Genomic DNA, 17,548 nt, shown 5'->3' on the forward strand with positions numbered 1-17,548 from the left:
GTAACACATATCAAATTAATTTACAACGTATAATTACTTTACAAAAGAAAGCACTGCGTATAATATGCAATGTAGGACGACTAGACCATACAAATAATTTATTCAAAAAAGTTCATGGACTTAATAAAATACAAAACCGCCAGTGTTATGCATCAAAATTTTAATAAGCAAATGGCTCCAAATATAATGAAATTTTACATTACTCATGAAACCAGCTATGCATCCAGGTACACAAATAACTTTTTTAAACCCCAATATAGAACAAACAAAAAAGGACAGTGTTTATCAATCGTAGGTGTCAACACATGGAACAAACTTGATAAAGAATTAACCAAAACAAAAAATCTATCAAATTTCAAATTCCGTCTTAAAAATTCACTTATAAAATCATACTAATGTTAATTAAACAGTCCCGGAAACCAATCATCGCTGCAATAATTACAACAAAAAATCTATCATTCACAACTGAAATAAGCTATTTCTTGGCGCAAAGTTTAAATAAAATCATACTTGTTTTCAGGTGTTAATGAATCTCGTATTATCTTTTCAAATTTGTTATTGTGCATTATATATGCATAAATTTCAGGTTTTGATAAATTCTGAGCGATTTCGACCAATTTTGAAATCCTAGATCTTCCTTTCAACTTCATTACTACTGTGTATAATGTGTATGGTTAATTGCTGTCAGTTACTCTTGCTGCTGCTGTTTCCTTCCGTTTTATTCCAGGTGTATATGCCGTGGAAGATATTTTGAACATGCCGAACAAGACACCATCGTACCCTACACAGTACCGCTCTGGTGACCTCACCTGAACCTACACCGTCCTGCCCTGCACCCTTCTGACGATCTCACCTGAATCAAATCAATCAACTGACCGAACAAACTAAATATAGACGTACTGCGACATTTGCTCATAGGACAGTTTCTCACACCGTCCTACCTGCACAGTGCCCTTGTGGTGACCTCACCTGAACCTACACCGTTGTAAGGGAAAATCGCCACTTAATCTTCTAAACAACCAGCCCTCTTAAATAGCGCACTATTCGAGTGCGCTTCGAAGCCCTACTTGAATCGAGCTGCCACGTATAACGACCGAGGTTACGTGCGTCCCGGACAGACATGGTTTCAGGAGAGAGAACTTGGTGACTGCACCTAGTCCACTACTCCCTTTCCACTCTAAAACTGGCGTGTTACATCGAATGGACGTCGTTTGGCTCCAACTTCGCCTTCTGCTCTGCCAGAGTCGTCATCGCTCAGCTCCAAAACCCTGATCATCTGCCGAAGCTTTCTACGAGTAATTTAAGTGCTTACATGTGGAGACAATTCGAGTGAGCTACGACCGAACTGACCTAAGGTTGATTTGATTTGATAATTTTATTACGCCTAATGGCGGCAAGCAATTTACAAACTGAAGCAGTTACAGTGATGAATGTCGCACAGGACATTGTGGAATATAAATAAATCAAAAGTCACATAACATATACAATACAATATACTATTTATATAATCCTTATGTAATTGTGATAATACTTAATTACATAATTATACGGTGCACCACCAAGATACAATACTAGTATGATATATGCATTGGAATTTGCATAGTTAGTAAAAATGCTTTGCTCAGTGGCGGTAAATAAAATATAAACTTATTGAGTTACAGAAAGAAACGTGTTGCGTGGGACATAGTAGAATTCAAATTGATTAACAACCACCAAAATATGGATATCTCATTAGTAGTACATCTAAATTTTCATTCTGTAAGAGATATTTACAAACATATATTAGATCTTGTCCCTGTGGTAGTAAGTCTTTTACTGTGGGACATGCGAGACAATAATGTTCGAGTGTGTTGGCCTTGGCGAGGTGACACAGCTTGCAGGTAGAGTAGTGAGACACATCCTCAGTCTGGCAGACCTGCCACACTGGTCGGTAACCCAGCCGGAGTCTAGCACTCACTATATTATGTCTACGGACCAGTAGTCCGTGTCGACGATATTTGTGTGAGGTGTCAATGAAGTTATCATAGTGCTGTATGGAGACACTGTGAGCTCGCTCGGCGTTTCTACGATTCGCTGTTAGGGTATGCATGGCTGAACACAGGATAGTTTTGTAATGACGTAAGGAGGGCGGGGTACGTATCACTGGTAATTCGAGATCACACGCAGCCTTTGCGAGACTGTCCACAGTATCGTTACCCGCGATGCCTACATGAGATGGCACCCATAAAAAGGACACAACCAATGTATTATCATGTGCATAGGCCAATCGACACAATATATCTCGCACTATATGGTTATCAGCAGGTCTTGGAGAGGAAAGGGCGTGAAGGGCAGACTTAGAGTCGCAGATGATTACCCCATTTAAACGTCTCTCAGTAAGGAGGGTAACAGCATCTAACAGTCCATTTAGTTCACAGTAGGTGGAACTTGATGTGTCGGGCAAGCGACGGCCAATCCACCCATCTCCCCCTGGTGGTTCCAGAGTGGGGGAGAATACAGCACACGCAGCACTCCCGTCCGCCTGCATTGAGCCGTCAACGTAGAGATGGTGTGCCGTGGGAACTGAGGCAGACACACAGGCGATGGTCTCTAGGGCCAACTGTTTCTGGAGAAGGGGATGGGCCGTTTTAGACGTGGGAGTAAAGGAGACGAAAGGGAGAGGTTCTCGCCAGGGTGGCAATTCAGGTACAACCTCAGCAGCCGGAACATCAATGGCCAATCTCTGGAAGTCAGCACACACGGTACGGATAAGGTTACGTCCACCCGGCCGAAGGCGAGGCCGAGGCATATCAGGGTTGAGTGCCGCCAAGATGACGTTGGAGTAGTGAGGAGCCAGATGGGGAGAGCATAGACACTTGATGCTAAAGTAAGTGACATTAGCGTATATCCTGTCAACAAGTGGGGTCAAGTTAAGCTCAGTTAGCATGTTGACTATTCTGGTGGAGGCAGGACAGCCCAGGATAAATCGCATGACTCTGTTTTGAAACTTTTCAAGGGGCTGCAGTGCTGTCTTAGGGAGCTGACAGAGTGCAGGAGAAAGGTAGTCAATTACTGATCGTAGGAACATTATGTAGATGGTCCTAGCGACAGGGATAGAAACTCCTTTCACGTTGTTGGCAAGCCACTTGACAGGGATGAATCGTCGCTCTAATCTATCCAGCAGGTCTGTAACGATTGGATGGATACGTTGCCGTGCGGGTATGGTTGGGGTGACACGCACGGGGGCACCTAGGTAAGTGTATTGTGTGCAGTGTGGTACAACATTCCCTCCCACGGTGAAGACTGGCAATGTTCGAGGGTTGCGTGTAGAGAATATCCTACTCTTGTCGGGTGAAATTATGAGGCCACAAGCAGCTGATGAATCATAGAATGAGTGAAGGAGGACCTGAAGATTCTGGGGTGAGTCGGTGTGGATGCAAATGTCATCAGCATAACACGTGATTGTAGTGCCAGGGATGTCAGGTAGTATAGCAAGAAGGCGGTGAACTAGGACATTGAAGAGAAAAGGACTGAGAACGCCACCTTGTGGAGTACCTAAGTCAAAATTTCTGGAGGTACTGCATGCGCCCCTAAAAAGGACTTGAGCAGTTCTGTTGCTAAGGTAGCTTCTTATCCATCTCAACAAGTTACCCTTGATACCAAAAGCCACGAGTTGATCAAGTATGATGTCCCTGTTTGCAATATCAAAGGCACTCTTGAGATCGATGAATGCGACCACACTGGTGGGTGAGAGGCGGGTATAGAGATCGAGAAGGCAGTGGTGTGTACCTCGCTGTGGCAGGAAACCATACAGTCGCGGTGAGAGCTTGGATTGGAGACGAAATATCAGACGGTTGAGGAATATTCTTTCAAGCACCTTGCAGAAGCACGAGGTTAGGGAGATGGGACGAAATTTATCAGTGCCGGGTTTAGGTATGGGTACTATAATACTGGAGGTCCACGCGCTGGGTACGTAACCCCTCTGAAAGCACATATTAAAAAGCTGTAAGAGTGGGTTATCTGGGACCTTGTGGAGAAGACGTAGGACAGAGTATGTGATCCCATCTTCACCGGGAGCCGTCGCCGTACCTCGAGTGAGGGCACGCTGAAGCTCTTGTGGTGTGATGGGTACGTCATCCTCTTTATCTGACTGCAACAGGGCATCTACCAAACGGAGAGTACGAAGGTTCGCCTGGGAAGAGAGGGCTTCTTGAACAGGTGTTGGGAGGTTATCAAGGCTTGATTGTGTAGACCAGGTGTCAATTAGTGTCTGTGCATATTCCATCGGACTATGATGGAGTGCAGTGCGGGGTCGTTTCTTTACAATTTTTTTAATTTTGTGCCACATGGTTCCTACGCTGGTAAGATGATTGATGCTGTCAGTAAGGGCATGCCACGAGTCAGTTTGGGCACACTGTTGTAGACCTATCAATTCGTCACGTGACGTCTGATATTGTTGAAGATGGGCAGGAGATGGTTGTCTTTGGAAGGTAAGGCCATGTTCCATCGCCTTCCTTTCTGCCTGAAGTACACGGTCATTAAGCGACGTTGTGCGAGGCCGAGGACTACGGGTGAGATGAGGTCTGGTGACATATCGGGTGTAAAAGTTGTGTGTTGATTTCACCAGTGAGGAATATAACTCATCAGGGGAATGAATGTTGAAAGTAGGAAGCAGAGTGGTCATGTAGGAGATATACGTCGGACAGTATTTAGGAGGTATCCGGATGCAGGTGCGGGCATAAGAGGAGGAGGGTGTAGCAGGTACTGTGTAGTGGAGGCCAAGGGCAATGTGGTCAGAGAAGAGCACGGGGATGGGGAAGCACTCGACACGTGATGCTACAAGTCCTGATGTGAATATGTAGTCCAGAGTACCTCCACGGGAGTGCGTGGCACCACCAGTATCCCAGCGTGTGAGTCTGTATCGTCGTACGTAATCCAAAAGTCGAGGTCCATTCCGGTTAGGGATTGGAGAAGTATCACCCAGGTCAGGATGGCGCGCATTAAAGTCCCCCATGTAGATAACACCACGCAGCGTAGGTAAGGGCAAGGCAGCCAAGTTTATTCTTCCCGGGGCTGAGTAGACATTACACAAACGTAACTTGTCATGTCCTATTGCTACCTCCAACAGTTGATAGGTCATGTTTGCATCGATCGAGGTACGGAGAAGCTGGTGTGGTATCGAGGAATGTACATATGTTATGAGCCCGTTTCTGACTGGGTGGACATAAGAGACGTATCCAGAGAGTGTAGGAGCCTGTCTCTCGCCAAGCAAAGGTCCCACAAAGGCTTCCTGAATAAAGATGACAGTAGGGTTGTTCTTATAAATATATCCCTTTAGAGCTGCAAGTCTCATGTAGTCCCTTATACCGCAGGCATTCCAGGAAATGACACGAAGCTCCATAGAACTATTGAAGGTTCCCTTTGACTTTGCGAGAGCTGTGGGTGGAGGTGGCGGTAGGGCGTAGACTAGCGTGTTGTACTCCATTTGATGGGGGGGAACGAGATAGTGGTTTCTGATTCGACGTATCTAGGTGGGAGGTGGCGGTAGGGCGTAGACTAGCGTGTTGTACTCCATTTGATGAGGGGGAACGAGGTAATGGTTTCTGATTCGTCGTATTAAGGTGGGAAGTGAGAGCATTAAATTTAGTATCAATTGAGGAAACAGTGGCAATCATTGCCTTCTGGCCCTCAACAAGAGTAGTGAGTATTGTATCTGTGGAGTCTTGTTTGGTGGCGAGATCGATTATACGTGTTTCAAATGTATCATACCGTTCTTCTAGGGATTTGCAGCGAGACATGAGGGTAGCGACAGCCTTACGTAGTTCAATGATCTGGTCGGACTCCGACGTAGCAGACGAAGCACGGACAATAGGTATATTTAGTGTGGAGATGGGCGGTGGGGGGGGAGGCGGGGCTGATTGCGTCACAGGGCGTCTGGCACAACCGTGCCAGACATTTACTCCTTGCTTGTTACATCGAGGGCACTTCCAGTGGGTGTTGGTAGGTGCAGGCTGGCTGGGTGGCTGTGAGGTACCGACGGCCAAGGTAGAGTCAGGAGGTGGTGGTGGGGAGCGATGAAGGCAGGTGCGGGAGTCGTGGGTATCAGCACACCATGCGCACTTCTCTGTTGCATGACAATAGCGAGATATATGACCGACCTGCCAACATCGGTAACACGTAGGTGTGTCGTTCTTAATTTTGAGTATTTCACAGTCAGGAAGGCAGGGAAGAAAACTGAAGGAGACAGTGGTAGGAGGCGGGTCGGTCAGGTTCCAAGTCACAGCTATACGATTAATAGGAACGCCATTTTGACGAAAACGGCGGGCAGAGTGAACACCAGAGAGTTCCAGTGAGAGAGAGGGATCCACATTAGTAGGGTACCGAGTTATCAAGTAATTTGGATATTTTCGTGGTCTCTCCGGGGAGTCTTGTACATCAAGGATGAGAGAAAGAAATTCACCTGCAGTTACTTGCTCGACGATGTCTTGGCGGCACCGTGCGATGTATACGTACCGAGACGTTACAGCAGCCATCTTAACCTCGGCGAGATTTCTTTGGAGTTGAAATGTTTTACTGACTTCAGCAAGCCAACGAAGCTTCGTTTCTACGGATGGATTTTCTCTGAAAACAAGCTTCACGTAATCCGCACGGGGGGCAAAAGCTGGAGGTGTAGGTTGAGGAGCAGCAGTATGCTGCCGAGAAGGCAGTGTTAAGGAGGGTGACGGTTTTTTGTCGGTCCTGGGTGAATTAGGGATCGGTGCGGGTTTGGGTGTCTTGGCAGCAGGAGCGTGTAACTCACTACCGTTGTCAGAGTTGTCATCCATATGCCGCTTGCCAGACGTGGCAGCGACGTAGGCTTGACGGGATCCGTCGGGTGTGGACGGAACTATTGAGACAGGACTACATTGATTTGACGATGGCATCAAGGGTGGCCAGTGTTCAATGTTTGTATCCTCCTCCTCCTCACTGAGGGCTAGATCCATCTGTAGATCAGCAAGGGTGGCGGGTCCAGTGTAATCCATGACGTAGGAGTACAGGCGATGACGTCAACACTTATCAGGGGGGTAATGATGACGGGTCATGACGTCACAAGAACGCAGTGCGCATGCGCAGCAGCGGTCAGTACCGTCACGGATACCCGTCACGGCGTTCAATTTTCAAAGCTACAGAGATTATGTTCAATCACCAAAATTTGAAACGGCACTAGTTATTCACTGGGTCTTACTGTAATTTGCCGTTACATCAATGGGTGAGTGACGTACCCATGCCGTCTCACACCTCGTATTGCGCATGCGCGGGTCTGAGGTTTTCGGAACGGGGGTGGGTATGATTATTGTTTTCCTCAATTTATACCTAATATCACTATGTTATCTGTTTATTCTATCACTCTCCGTTCCCTGCAAGTCACAGTAAGTTTCAGCACTATTAGGTGTGAGCGTGGCTCAGCAGAGCCTTCACAATTAACGAAAACTGTAGTGCACTTGGAAGTAGGTCTGTACACAATGGCTGCCGAGCTTGTTGTGTGACCTAAGGTGAAACAGTTGGTGTTGTTTTTCCCTATTCTTCAAGTTGATTTGATAGTGCATTGTGGAAGGACCAGAATAATAAACTTCCAGTGCAATCCTGTGTTTTCTTGCTTGTCCTACGAGTCTATAAACGAACCGAGAGTTCTGAAGCAGGCAGTGGTGGTCCGCACCTAGTTTCAGAACTAAAGGACCTAATTGGTCCTTTACAACCGTCCTGCCCTGCACAGCACCCTTCTGATGACCTCACTTCATTATTTGAGTAGTAGTCGTCACTCAGGTCAGGTCATCCGGGTAGCTGCTTCAATTGAAGGAGGTCGATTTCATCTCTGTAGTCGAAGCACTTCTCACCATCTTCTCCAGAGTTGGCATTCCCCGAGAAACATTGTCTGACCAGGGAACACAGTTTACTTCACAACTAATGGCAGAATTGCATAAGCTCCTGGGGGTCAAGCCATCATTTACCACGCCTTTCCATCCGAGTGGGAACGGCCGCGTCGAGAGACTCCATGGTCCCTTGAAAGCTGCACTACGCAAAATGTGTAGTGAAAAACCCCGAGATTGGCATCGGTATCTTATCCCTACTTTGTTTGCCCTCAGAGAGATCCCCAGCGATCGGACCGGATTTTCTGCTTTTGAACTTCTGTATGGAAGAACTATAAGAGGGCCCCTCTCGGTACTTCGGGACTTGTGGGAGGACCGCAGCATTAAGGATGACGACCGCTCCACCTTCAGCTACGTCATCGAACTCCAAGACAAACTGGCAGAATCGGCTAAGATTGCTGCCCAAAACGCCGACGTTAGTACTGCCCGATACAAAGCTTATTTCGACGTCAGGTCCCAAAATCGCAAATTTCAACCCTGTGATGAAGTACTAATTTTGTTACCCAGCGATAAGAGTAAACTTCTGGTCGCCTGGAAGGGCCCCTACAAAGTACTGGAAAAGAGAGGTAAGGTGGACTATGTCATTGATAGCCCCACAGGCCCCAAGTTGTACCACGCCAACTTGCTAAAGTATTATCGACGTCCTTCAGTTGCATTTGCCGAGCTTTTGGATGAACCCTCCACTATAGATGATAGCCCTTTACACAAAGAGATCTGCCTTAGTGAACCCGAAGATTTCCGACTACCCGTGACCCCTGATGGTCAAACCGACGAAACAGATTCGAGGCCAAACGTTAACCCTAATTTGGAAGGGTATCAACAGACTTCCTTGGAAGAATTGGTAAGGGAATACAAAGAAGTTTTCTCGAATAATCCAGGTTGTACCTCGACTGTCGAACATGATATAATCCTTACCACTACCGATAGAATTCATATGAAGGTCTACCCTGTGCCTGTCCACCTTAAACCGCACTTTGAATCAGAGGTAGAGCGCCTGTTCCAACAAGGTATCATCCAGAGATCGTCATCACCACATTGTTCACCAGTCGTAATGGTTCGAAAGTCTGACGGCTCGTATCGCATGGCGATAGACAAGAGGATTTGTACAAGTTTTCCGGCTCGAAATACTTATCTGAACTGGACTTGTGCAAGGCCTATTACCAAGTGCCTCTATCTGAAAGAGCCAAACCCCTGACCGCTTTCCCAACTCATCTCGGCCTCATGGAATTCTGTCGCTTACCATTTGGTCTTGCCACTGCATGCGCAACGTACATCCGCCTGATGCGTATTGTCCTTGCCGGCTTACCTAATGTCTCTTTCTATTTTGATAACATATTTGTTTATTCTTCAGATTGGTCTCAACACTGTGCGGCACTTAGGGCTGTTTTTGGACAGGATCAGAAGCCATCACCTCACTCTGAAGATTTCAAAGTGTCGTTTTGGATTCCCAGCCATCCAGTATCTTGGCTTCATATTGGGTGGGGATTGTCTACAGCCTCAACCAGACAAGGTGGAAGCTCTGTGTCGCGTACCACCCCCTTCCACCAAAAAGCTTCTACGCTCATTCTTGGGTATGGTAGGTTTCTACAAGATGTTTATCCCCCAGGCCGCTGACTACACTGGGCCTCTATCTAATCTGCTTAGGAAGACCGTCAGAGAACCTCTACCATGGACGGAAGAGCTCCAGTCCCTGTTTTAATACCTTAAGCTTGTATTATCTTCTAAGCCTGTCCTCAGACTCCCTGACACTAGTCTAACGTTCGTCCTCCGAACGGACGCTTCTCATCATGGTCTCGGCGCCGTCCTACTACAATACCATCTTGACTACCCCCACCCAGTTGCCTTCGCCAGTTGGAAACTTCTCGACCGAGAGAGAAGGTATTCCACTATTGAACGAGAATGTTTGGCGGTTGTGTTTCGGATCCAAAGGTTTGATTATTATCTCAGAGGGCGAGAATTTGTTCTCGAAGTCGATCACAAACCCCTCACCTACCTTAACACGTTCAAGGGTAAGAATGACAGACTGTTACGATAGGCTCTGAGTCTGCAAGCTTACAAGTTCAGGATCGTACATGTGGCCGGAGTTGACAATATTGGGGCTGATCTGCTTAGTCGAGCATAAACTTTTCTTCTCAATTTCAGGTGGCGTTTCCCCACTTAGTCTTCCAAAGGAAGACTCTTTAAGGAGGGAGTTGTGTAAGGGAAAATCGCCACTTAATCTTCTAAACAACCAGCCCTCTTAAATAGCGCACTATTTGAGTGCGCTTCGAAGCCCTACTTGAATCGAGCTGCCACGTATAACGACCGAAGTTACGTGCGTCCCGGATAGACATGGTTTCAGGAGAGAGAACTTGGTGACTGCACCTAGTCCACTACTCCCTCTCCACTCTAAAACTGGCGTGTTACATCGACTGGACGTCGTTTGGCTCCAACTTCGCCTTCTGCTCTGCCAGAGTCGTCATCGCTCAGCTCCAAAACCCTGATCATCTGCCGAAGCTTTCTACGAGTAATTTAAGTGTTTACATGTGGAGACAATTCGAGTGAGCTACGACCGAACTGACCTAAGGTGAAACAGTTGGTGTTGTTTTTCCCTATTCTTCGAGTCGATTTGATAGTGCATTGTGGAAGGACCAGAATTATAAACTTCCAGTGCAATCCTGTGTTTTCTTGCTTGTCCTACGAGTCTATAAACGAACCGAGAGTTCTGAAGCAGGCAGTGGTGGTCCGCACCTAGTTTCAGAACTAAAGGACCTAATTGGTCCTTTACAACCGTCCTGCCCTGCACAGCACCCTTCTGATGACCTCACTTCATTATTTGAGTAGTAGTCGTCACTCAGGTCAGGTCATCCGGGTAGCTGCTTCAATTAGTGATATGGCGAGTGGTTGTGTTAACGTGTTCAGTGTCGATGAGGTACAATCTCTACTTAGTAGAACTGAAGCCTTGGATGATGCTTTAAAGTGCCTTAAAGAGGAGAATTAAGTTCACCGCTCGAAGGCCCAAAATACGGAAGACAAAACTAGCTATGAGATTGGATGGAAAACGACGAAAAACAAGATGTGGATTAGTGGAAAAAAGTTCTCACCAGCCCCGCTCGCTTGCAAGAACTCGTTTCAAGTTCTAGTGAATCTGCAGGAAAAAGAAGCAAATGAAACTCAAGAGAAGAAGGGAAGGGCAGACGCTGGGTCCCTGCCCACAGGTAAGATTTTGGTTGTAAGAGACAGTCAAGTACTTAGACAGGGCTTTCTGCGATAAAGATAGGAAAAATAGGACGCAGGTACTTAGGGCTTTCTGCGATAAAGATAGGAAACATAGGACGCAGGTGTGTTTTCCCGGCGTGGAGATAGGAGATGTTAGAGATAGGATTGAAGGGTGTTTAGTAGGGGAAGGTAGGGACCCCATCGTTTGCTTAAATGCCGGGGGCAATGATATAGGTAAGTTAGGGAGTGAGGAACTGTTTGCGTGGTTCCGGGATGCTCTAGACAAGATTAGAAATAAGGGAGTTGTTCCTGTTGTATGTGGAATCCTTCCGAGGCGTAGAGTTGGAGGCATGTGGCATTCCAGGGCTATTGCAATGAATTGCAGGCTGGCAAAACATTGTAAGGCCAATGGATGTGCATTTGTCGACAACTGGGACCACTTTTACTGTAGAAACCATCTATATACAAGGGACGGGGTGCACTTGTCGCCCAGAGGATTTCGGCTCTTTGCTGAATCCCTTGAGCGAGAAGTAGGCATCCTACAGGTTTTTTTCGGGTAGATTACGTGGGGGTAGGGAGGGAAGTATCGAAATATAGTTTAGGCAATGGAAACAACTTAGAGAGGGACTGTGAAAAGAATCACCAAAGCAGGTGGAGGGAAGATAAACTTAAAGTTTACTATATAAATAGCAGAAGCATAATTAACAAAATTTATTTGCTGCGAGGTAAAGCATGCGTAGAGAACTTCGATTTCATATCTATTACTGAGTCCTGGATCAACATGGCTGATAAACATTTCCTTCCGGAAATCGAAATAGAAGGATATAAGTTTTTTTTTTTTTTTTTTTTTTTTTTTACAGTGATAGGGTTGGCAGGAGTGGGGAAGATATAGCACTTTTCGTTAAAAATAAAATAAACTGTATTATCAACAATTCGATTGAGGAAGAGGACTGTACGGAATCCATTTGGGTAAAGATTATAGGCAAGAATGAGAAAGTTATTATTGGCGTCTTGTACAGACCTCCTAACCTCAGCATTGAACAGACTGATCCCCTGATTCATGAAATTCACAGGGCGTTCCAGTGCAAAAACGTTGTGATCATGGGAGATTTTAATTATAGAAGCATTGACTTGGAAATTTTAATAGGTGATCAGGAAACAAAGAAATTCCTAGATGTGGTGCAGGATAATTTCCTAAAACAAGTGATTACAATCCTACGAGGGGAGTAAATGCTCTGGACTTAGTTTTAACTAATAATGAGCACCTAATGAGTAACGTAAAAGTGGGACATAGTCTAGGCTCTAGCGATCATCAAGATTATAAGATTTGATATATTTGGGAAAAAAATAAAAAGTACGAATAACGTCCAAGTACCAGACTTCAGGAGAGCAAACTTTGACAATATAAAAACATATTTCAAATTAAATATGAAATGTCATGCAGACGTTTCGGACAATGTCGAGTCTCGGTGCGTGACCGGGGGTCAGGTCATGACTAGAGGTCGGGTCACGGACGGTAATATGCATACCTTGGGTCAGGTCATTTGGGGGCGAGGGCTCAACAGACAGGTCAGTGAATTAGATGAAATGTATAGCAATCTGATTTAATTATTAATGCACAAAATACATTTATCCCCCTGAAGTCAGTACGGAAATTTAGTAATACTCTCAAATGGATGACGGACAGATTGAAACATGAGATCGGAATTAAAAGACTTTACGTAAAAATAAAAAACGGGGAAACACACCTTAGATCAAGATATAACAAAATGGCATAGCTGGTTAAAAGGAATACACGTACAGCGAAACGTAAATATAAAATTAAGGTTGGCAGTCAAGCAAGATCCAACCCATAAGGTTTCTTTCATCTCTATAGAACAAAAATAAAGAAAGAATAGGCCCAATTCAAAACGATGAAAATGTCATGATAGAATCGGAGGAAGAAATAAGTGAGGAGATTTACAGTTATCTTATATCGGTGTTTATTAATGAGAGGTTAGATAAAGTACCTGACTGCGATCCGATTTTCAGAGGGGATGAAGAAAGTAGTCTATCTAATATCAGCATTAGCAAAGTATAGGTAGTCAAGCAGATTGAAAGACTAAGCTACAAAATCCCCGGGTCTAGACGATTTTTTTCCGAGAATGCTCAAGGAGTGTAAATTTGAAATCTGCGACCAGTTAACTGAAATATTTAATAAACCAGTAGACACTGCTTGGAGGCTAGCAAACGTTGTTCCTATTTTTAAGAAGGGAAATAGATCGTCTGTATGCAACTACAGGCCAATCAGTTTGACATCGGTTATAGTAAAAATACTTGAATCAAGAATAGTAAATAGACTCAGAGAACACATCGAAAGACATAATTTAATTCGTGATTCACAGCATGGTTTCACCAAGTGTAAGTCATGTGTGACTAATCTTCTATCCTTTTACACTAAAGTATATAAGGCGTCAGATAACAATGATAATTAAGGTGTTATTTACCTTGACCTTAGCAAAGCGTTCAATACGGTGCTACGCCAGAGACTACCAAATAAGATAAAAGCCCATGGCATAGGATGAAACGTGTTAGAATGCATTAGAGCTTGGATTAGTAACAGAAAACAACGGGTCACCATACATTGAGTAAAATCTAGGTGGGCCAATGATACTAGTGGGGTCCCCCAGGATTCGGTTTTGGGTCTCTTGTTATCCATTTTGTACATAAACGACTTAGACGACGGGATAAATAGTGATGTTAGTAAGTTTGTGGACGACACTAAAACAGGACGCCTAATTAGGTCAGGAGACGACGCAGAGATTCTGCAGGATGATCATAACAAATTGTTCACATGGTCGGTGAAATGGTAAATGAACTTCAATATCTCTAAGTGTACGTGTTAAACGTAGGGCTACACAATCCCGGAAATAGATACAGCTTAGATAACACGCTTTTAGAGAAAACTGAGCATTAGGTTTCATTGCTAGGACGGTAACGAATAGAAGTGCTGAGGTAATTATTAATCTCTATCTTGCGATAGTTAGACCTATCCTTGACTATGTGGCACAGTTTTGGTCTCCGTCCTACATAATGGACATCAATTCACTAGAATCAGTACAGAGAAGAATGACCTAAAATGATACATGGACTCAGAAATTTGCCTTACGAAGAGAGGCTTAAGCTTCTTAACTTACACTCTCTGGAAAGACGCAGAGTGCGGGGTGATCTAATAGTGGTGTTCAAGTGGATTAAACGCTATAACAAGGGTGGTGCAAACAAGGTCGTGATATTAAAACAACAGGGCAGGAGACGCAGTAATAGTTATAAACTGGACAAATTTAGATTTAAAAAGGAAATAGGCAAGAATTGGATTGCTAATAGTGTGGTCGACGAATGGAATAAACTTGGTAATCATGTAGTAAACGCTGAAACTATCAGTTGTTTTAAGAAACGATTAGACAACTTTATGGATGGGGATGACAGGTGGTGATGGATACGGAGCTGCCTAGTGTAGGCCTTATGGTCTTTTGCAGTCTCCTTCATTCTTATTTTCTTATGATCTTATGTTAACTCAACGACCGACCTTACAAACCAAATACAGACGTGCCGCGACATTTATTCACAGGACAGTTGCTCACACCAATGCAACAAATGCTCACAAATGGTACCAGGAATAATATGATGTAGACGTGGCATGATTTGGTGGGCGTTGTACCTGGCCAACTGGGAATATTAGTTCATCTGTTGCTGCAGTTGTGTGATCTGTCCTGGAGCATTTGACGTGGATCGTGTGTCATGTGTGTGTGCGTATCAGTGTGTATATATGCATGTCTTTAGACGTATGTCTTGTGAACGTTGTTTGTTTGCCCAAATTGTATATTTGCACCTTGTATCTGTGTGAATTGTGGGTGCATGTATGTCTTTATATATCTGATTTTTATATCTATATAAATTGTAATATTGGCTCCCACTGGATACAATTACTGTTGCTATTAATATCTTTGTGGTTAAATTTCCTTTTCTGTGAAAAATGTTATAAATGCTTTAATGCTTGTATATAAACTATTAGGGGAGAGTATTTTATAAGCTATTGCTTCCGCTCTCTCCTTTTCAACAAATTGATATTTAAATATGTGTAAATATGGACATCTTCAACATGAAAATGTAATGTGTGATATTTTGATGAATAAACCTGTAAACTGAAATTGAATTGAAAAAGCCTCTCTTCGTAAGGCAAATTTCTGAGTCCATGTATCATTTTAGTTATTCTTCTCTGTACTGATTCTAGTGAATTGATGTCCATTCTGTAGGACGGAGACCAAAACTGTACCGCATAGTCAAGGAAGGGTCCAACTATCGCTAGATAGAGTTTGATAATTACCTCTGCACTTCTATTCGTTACCGTCCTAGCAATGAAACCTAATGCTCTGTTAGCTTTATTCCTGGGGCTAATGCACTGTTTCCTGATTTTAAGGTCCGGACTCACTAGAACTCCCAAGTCTCTCTCGCACTCAGTTTTCTCTAAAAGCGTGTTATCTAAGCTGTATTTATTCTCGAGGTTGTGTAGCCCTACGTTTAATACGCTACACTTAGAGATATTGAAGTTCATTTACCATTTCACCGACCATGTGAACAATTTAAGATCATCCTGCAGAATCTCTGCGTCGTCTCCTGACCTAATTAGGCGTCCTGTTTAATGTCGTCCGCAAACTTGCTAACATCACTCTTTATCCCGTCGTCTAAGTCGTTTATGTACAAAATGGATAACAAGAGACCCAAAACCGAGCCCTGGGGGACCCCACTAGTATCATTGGCCCACCTAGATTTTACTCAATGTATGGTGACCCGTTGTTTTCTGTTACTAATCCAAGCTCTAATGCATTCTAACACGTTTCATCCTATGCCATGGGCTTTGATTTTATTTAGTAGTCTCTGGTGTAGCACCTTATCGAACGCTTTGCTAAGGTCAAGGTAAATAACATCGTAATTATCATTGTTATCTGACGCCTTATATACTTTAGTGTAAAAGGATATAAGATTAGTCATACATTACCCTTGGCGAAACCATGCTGTGTGTCACGAATTTATTTATGTCTTTCGATGTGTTCTCTGAGTCTATTTACTATTCTTGATTCAAGTATTTTACCTAGAACCGATGTCAAACTGATTGGCCTGTAGTTACATATAGACGATTTATCTCCCTTCTTAAAAACAGGAACAATGTTTGCTTGCCTCCAGGGAGTAGGTACAAAACCAGCGTCTACCGATTTATCAAATATTTCAGTTAACTGGTCGCAGATTTCAAATTTACACTCCTTGAGCATTCTCGGAAAAATTTCGTCTGGACCCGGGGATTTCGTAGCTTTAACTCTTTCAATCTGTTTGACTACCTCTACTTTGCTAATGCTGATCTTAGATAGACTACTTTCTTTATTCCCTCTGAAAATCGGATCATAGTCGGGTACCTTATTTAACCTCTCATTAGTAAACACCGTGAGAAAATATTTGTTAAACTCCTCACTCATTTTTCCTCCGATTCTATCATGACATTTTCATCGTTTTGAATTGGGCCTATTCTTTCTTTATTTTTTGTTCTATAGAGATGAAAGAAACCCTTATGGTTGGATCTTGCTTGACTGCCAACCTTGATTTTATAATTACGTTTCGCTGTACTTGTATTCTTTTTTAACCAGCTTTGCCATTTCGTTATACCTTGATCTAAGTTGTGTTTCCCCGTTTTTTATTTATACGAAAAGTCCTCTTTTCATTTCGATCTCATGTTTCAGTCTCTTCTTCATCCATTTGAGAGTATTACTAATTTTCCGTATTGACTTCAGGAGGATAAATGTATTTTCTGCATTAATAATTAAATTGGGAGAAAAAAGATGGATGTGTGTAGAAGAAAGGAAGGCTTTTTGGATAGATTTATATAAGTATATAGAGGGATTAGGGAGAAACATCTAAATGTAGTAATATTGGCAGACCTTAATGCTAGGGTAGGAAATGAACCAATAAATGGACTGGTTGGAAAATGTGGAGTTCTAGGAAAGAATCGTAGCGGAGAGTTGATGGTGAAGATGTGTCTAGAAAGAGAGTTGATAATAGCAAATACAGTGTTTAGAAAGAAAGTCAAGCATAAGTACACATGGGGGAGGGTGGTGGATGGAAGGGTGGTAGATAGAGCGTTAATGGACTATATAGTGGTAGATAGGAGTATAATAGGAAGAGTTAAGGATGAACATGTTCTATGGGGAGAGAATGGGGGAATATCAGATCACATTCTGTTGGAAGGTAAGTTGAGAGTGGAGGATAGATGGAGAAAGAGGAAAAGGACAAAAGGTAGGGAGGTATTTAGAGTGAACTACTTAAATGAGAAAGAAAAGGAGAAGTAGTACAAAAAGAAGCTGAGAGAGGAGTGGAGGAGAGTGAGAGATAGAGTAGAACTAGGAGTGGAGGACGAATGGGGATGGTTCAAGGAGGAA

The 17,548-nt window shown here is 43.7% G+C and overlaps 1 protein-coding gene across 1 annotated transcript; it reads left to right on the plus strand.

Moving 5' to 3' along the window:
• The first annotated feature begins 7,343 nt into the window (after nt 1-7,343).
• LOC143034283 (uncharacterized) lies at nt 7,344-9,585 on the plus strand. Its single transcript, XM_076200217.1, has 3 exons — nt 7,344-7,501; nt 7,866-8,934; nt 9,238-9,585. Exons 1-3 carry the CDS (start codon nt 7,344-7,346, stop codon nt 9,583-9,585), a joined length of 1,575 nt encoding a protein of 524 aa, XP_076056332.1.
• Nucleotides 9,586-17,548: the final 7,963 nt, after the last annotated feature.

This window comes from Oratosquilla oratoria, chromosome 17, assembly GCF_046742065.1.
Source record: "Oratosquilla oratoria isolate Oo_2021 chromosome 17, ASM4674206v1, whole genome shotgun sequence".
In the NCBI taxonomy this organism is placed as follows: Eukaryota; Metazoa; Arthropoda; class Malacostraca; order Stomatopoda; family Squillidae; genus Oratosquilla; species Oratosquilla oratoria.

Coding starts and splice junctions, on each gene's coding strand:
- LOC143034283 (XM_076200217.1), top strand. CDS start 7,344: ATGTTATCTGTTTATTCTATCACTCTCCGTTCCCTGCAAGTCACAGTA. Junction 7,502..7,865: donor ATGGCTGCCGAGCTTGTTGT/GTGACCTAAGGT, acceptor CATCTTCTCCAG/AGTTGGCATTCCCCGAGAAA. Junction 8,935..9,237: donor CACCACATTGTTCACCAGTC/GTAATGGTTCGA, acceptor TTTATTCTTCAG/ATTGGTCTCAACACTGTGCG.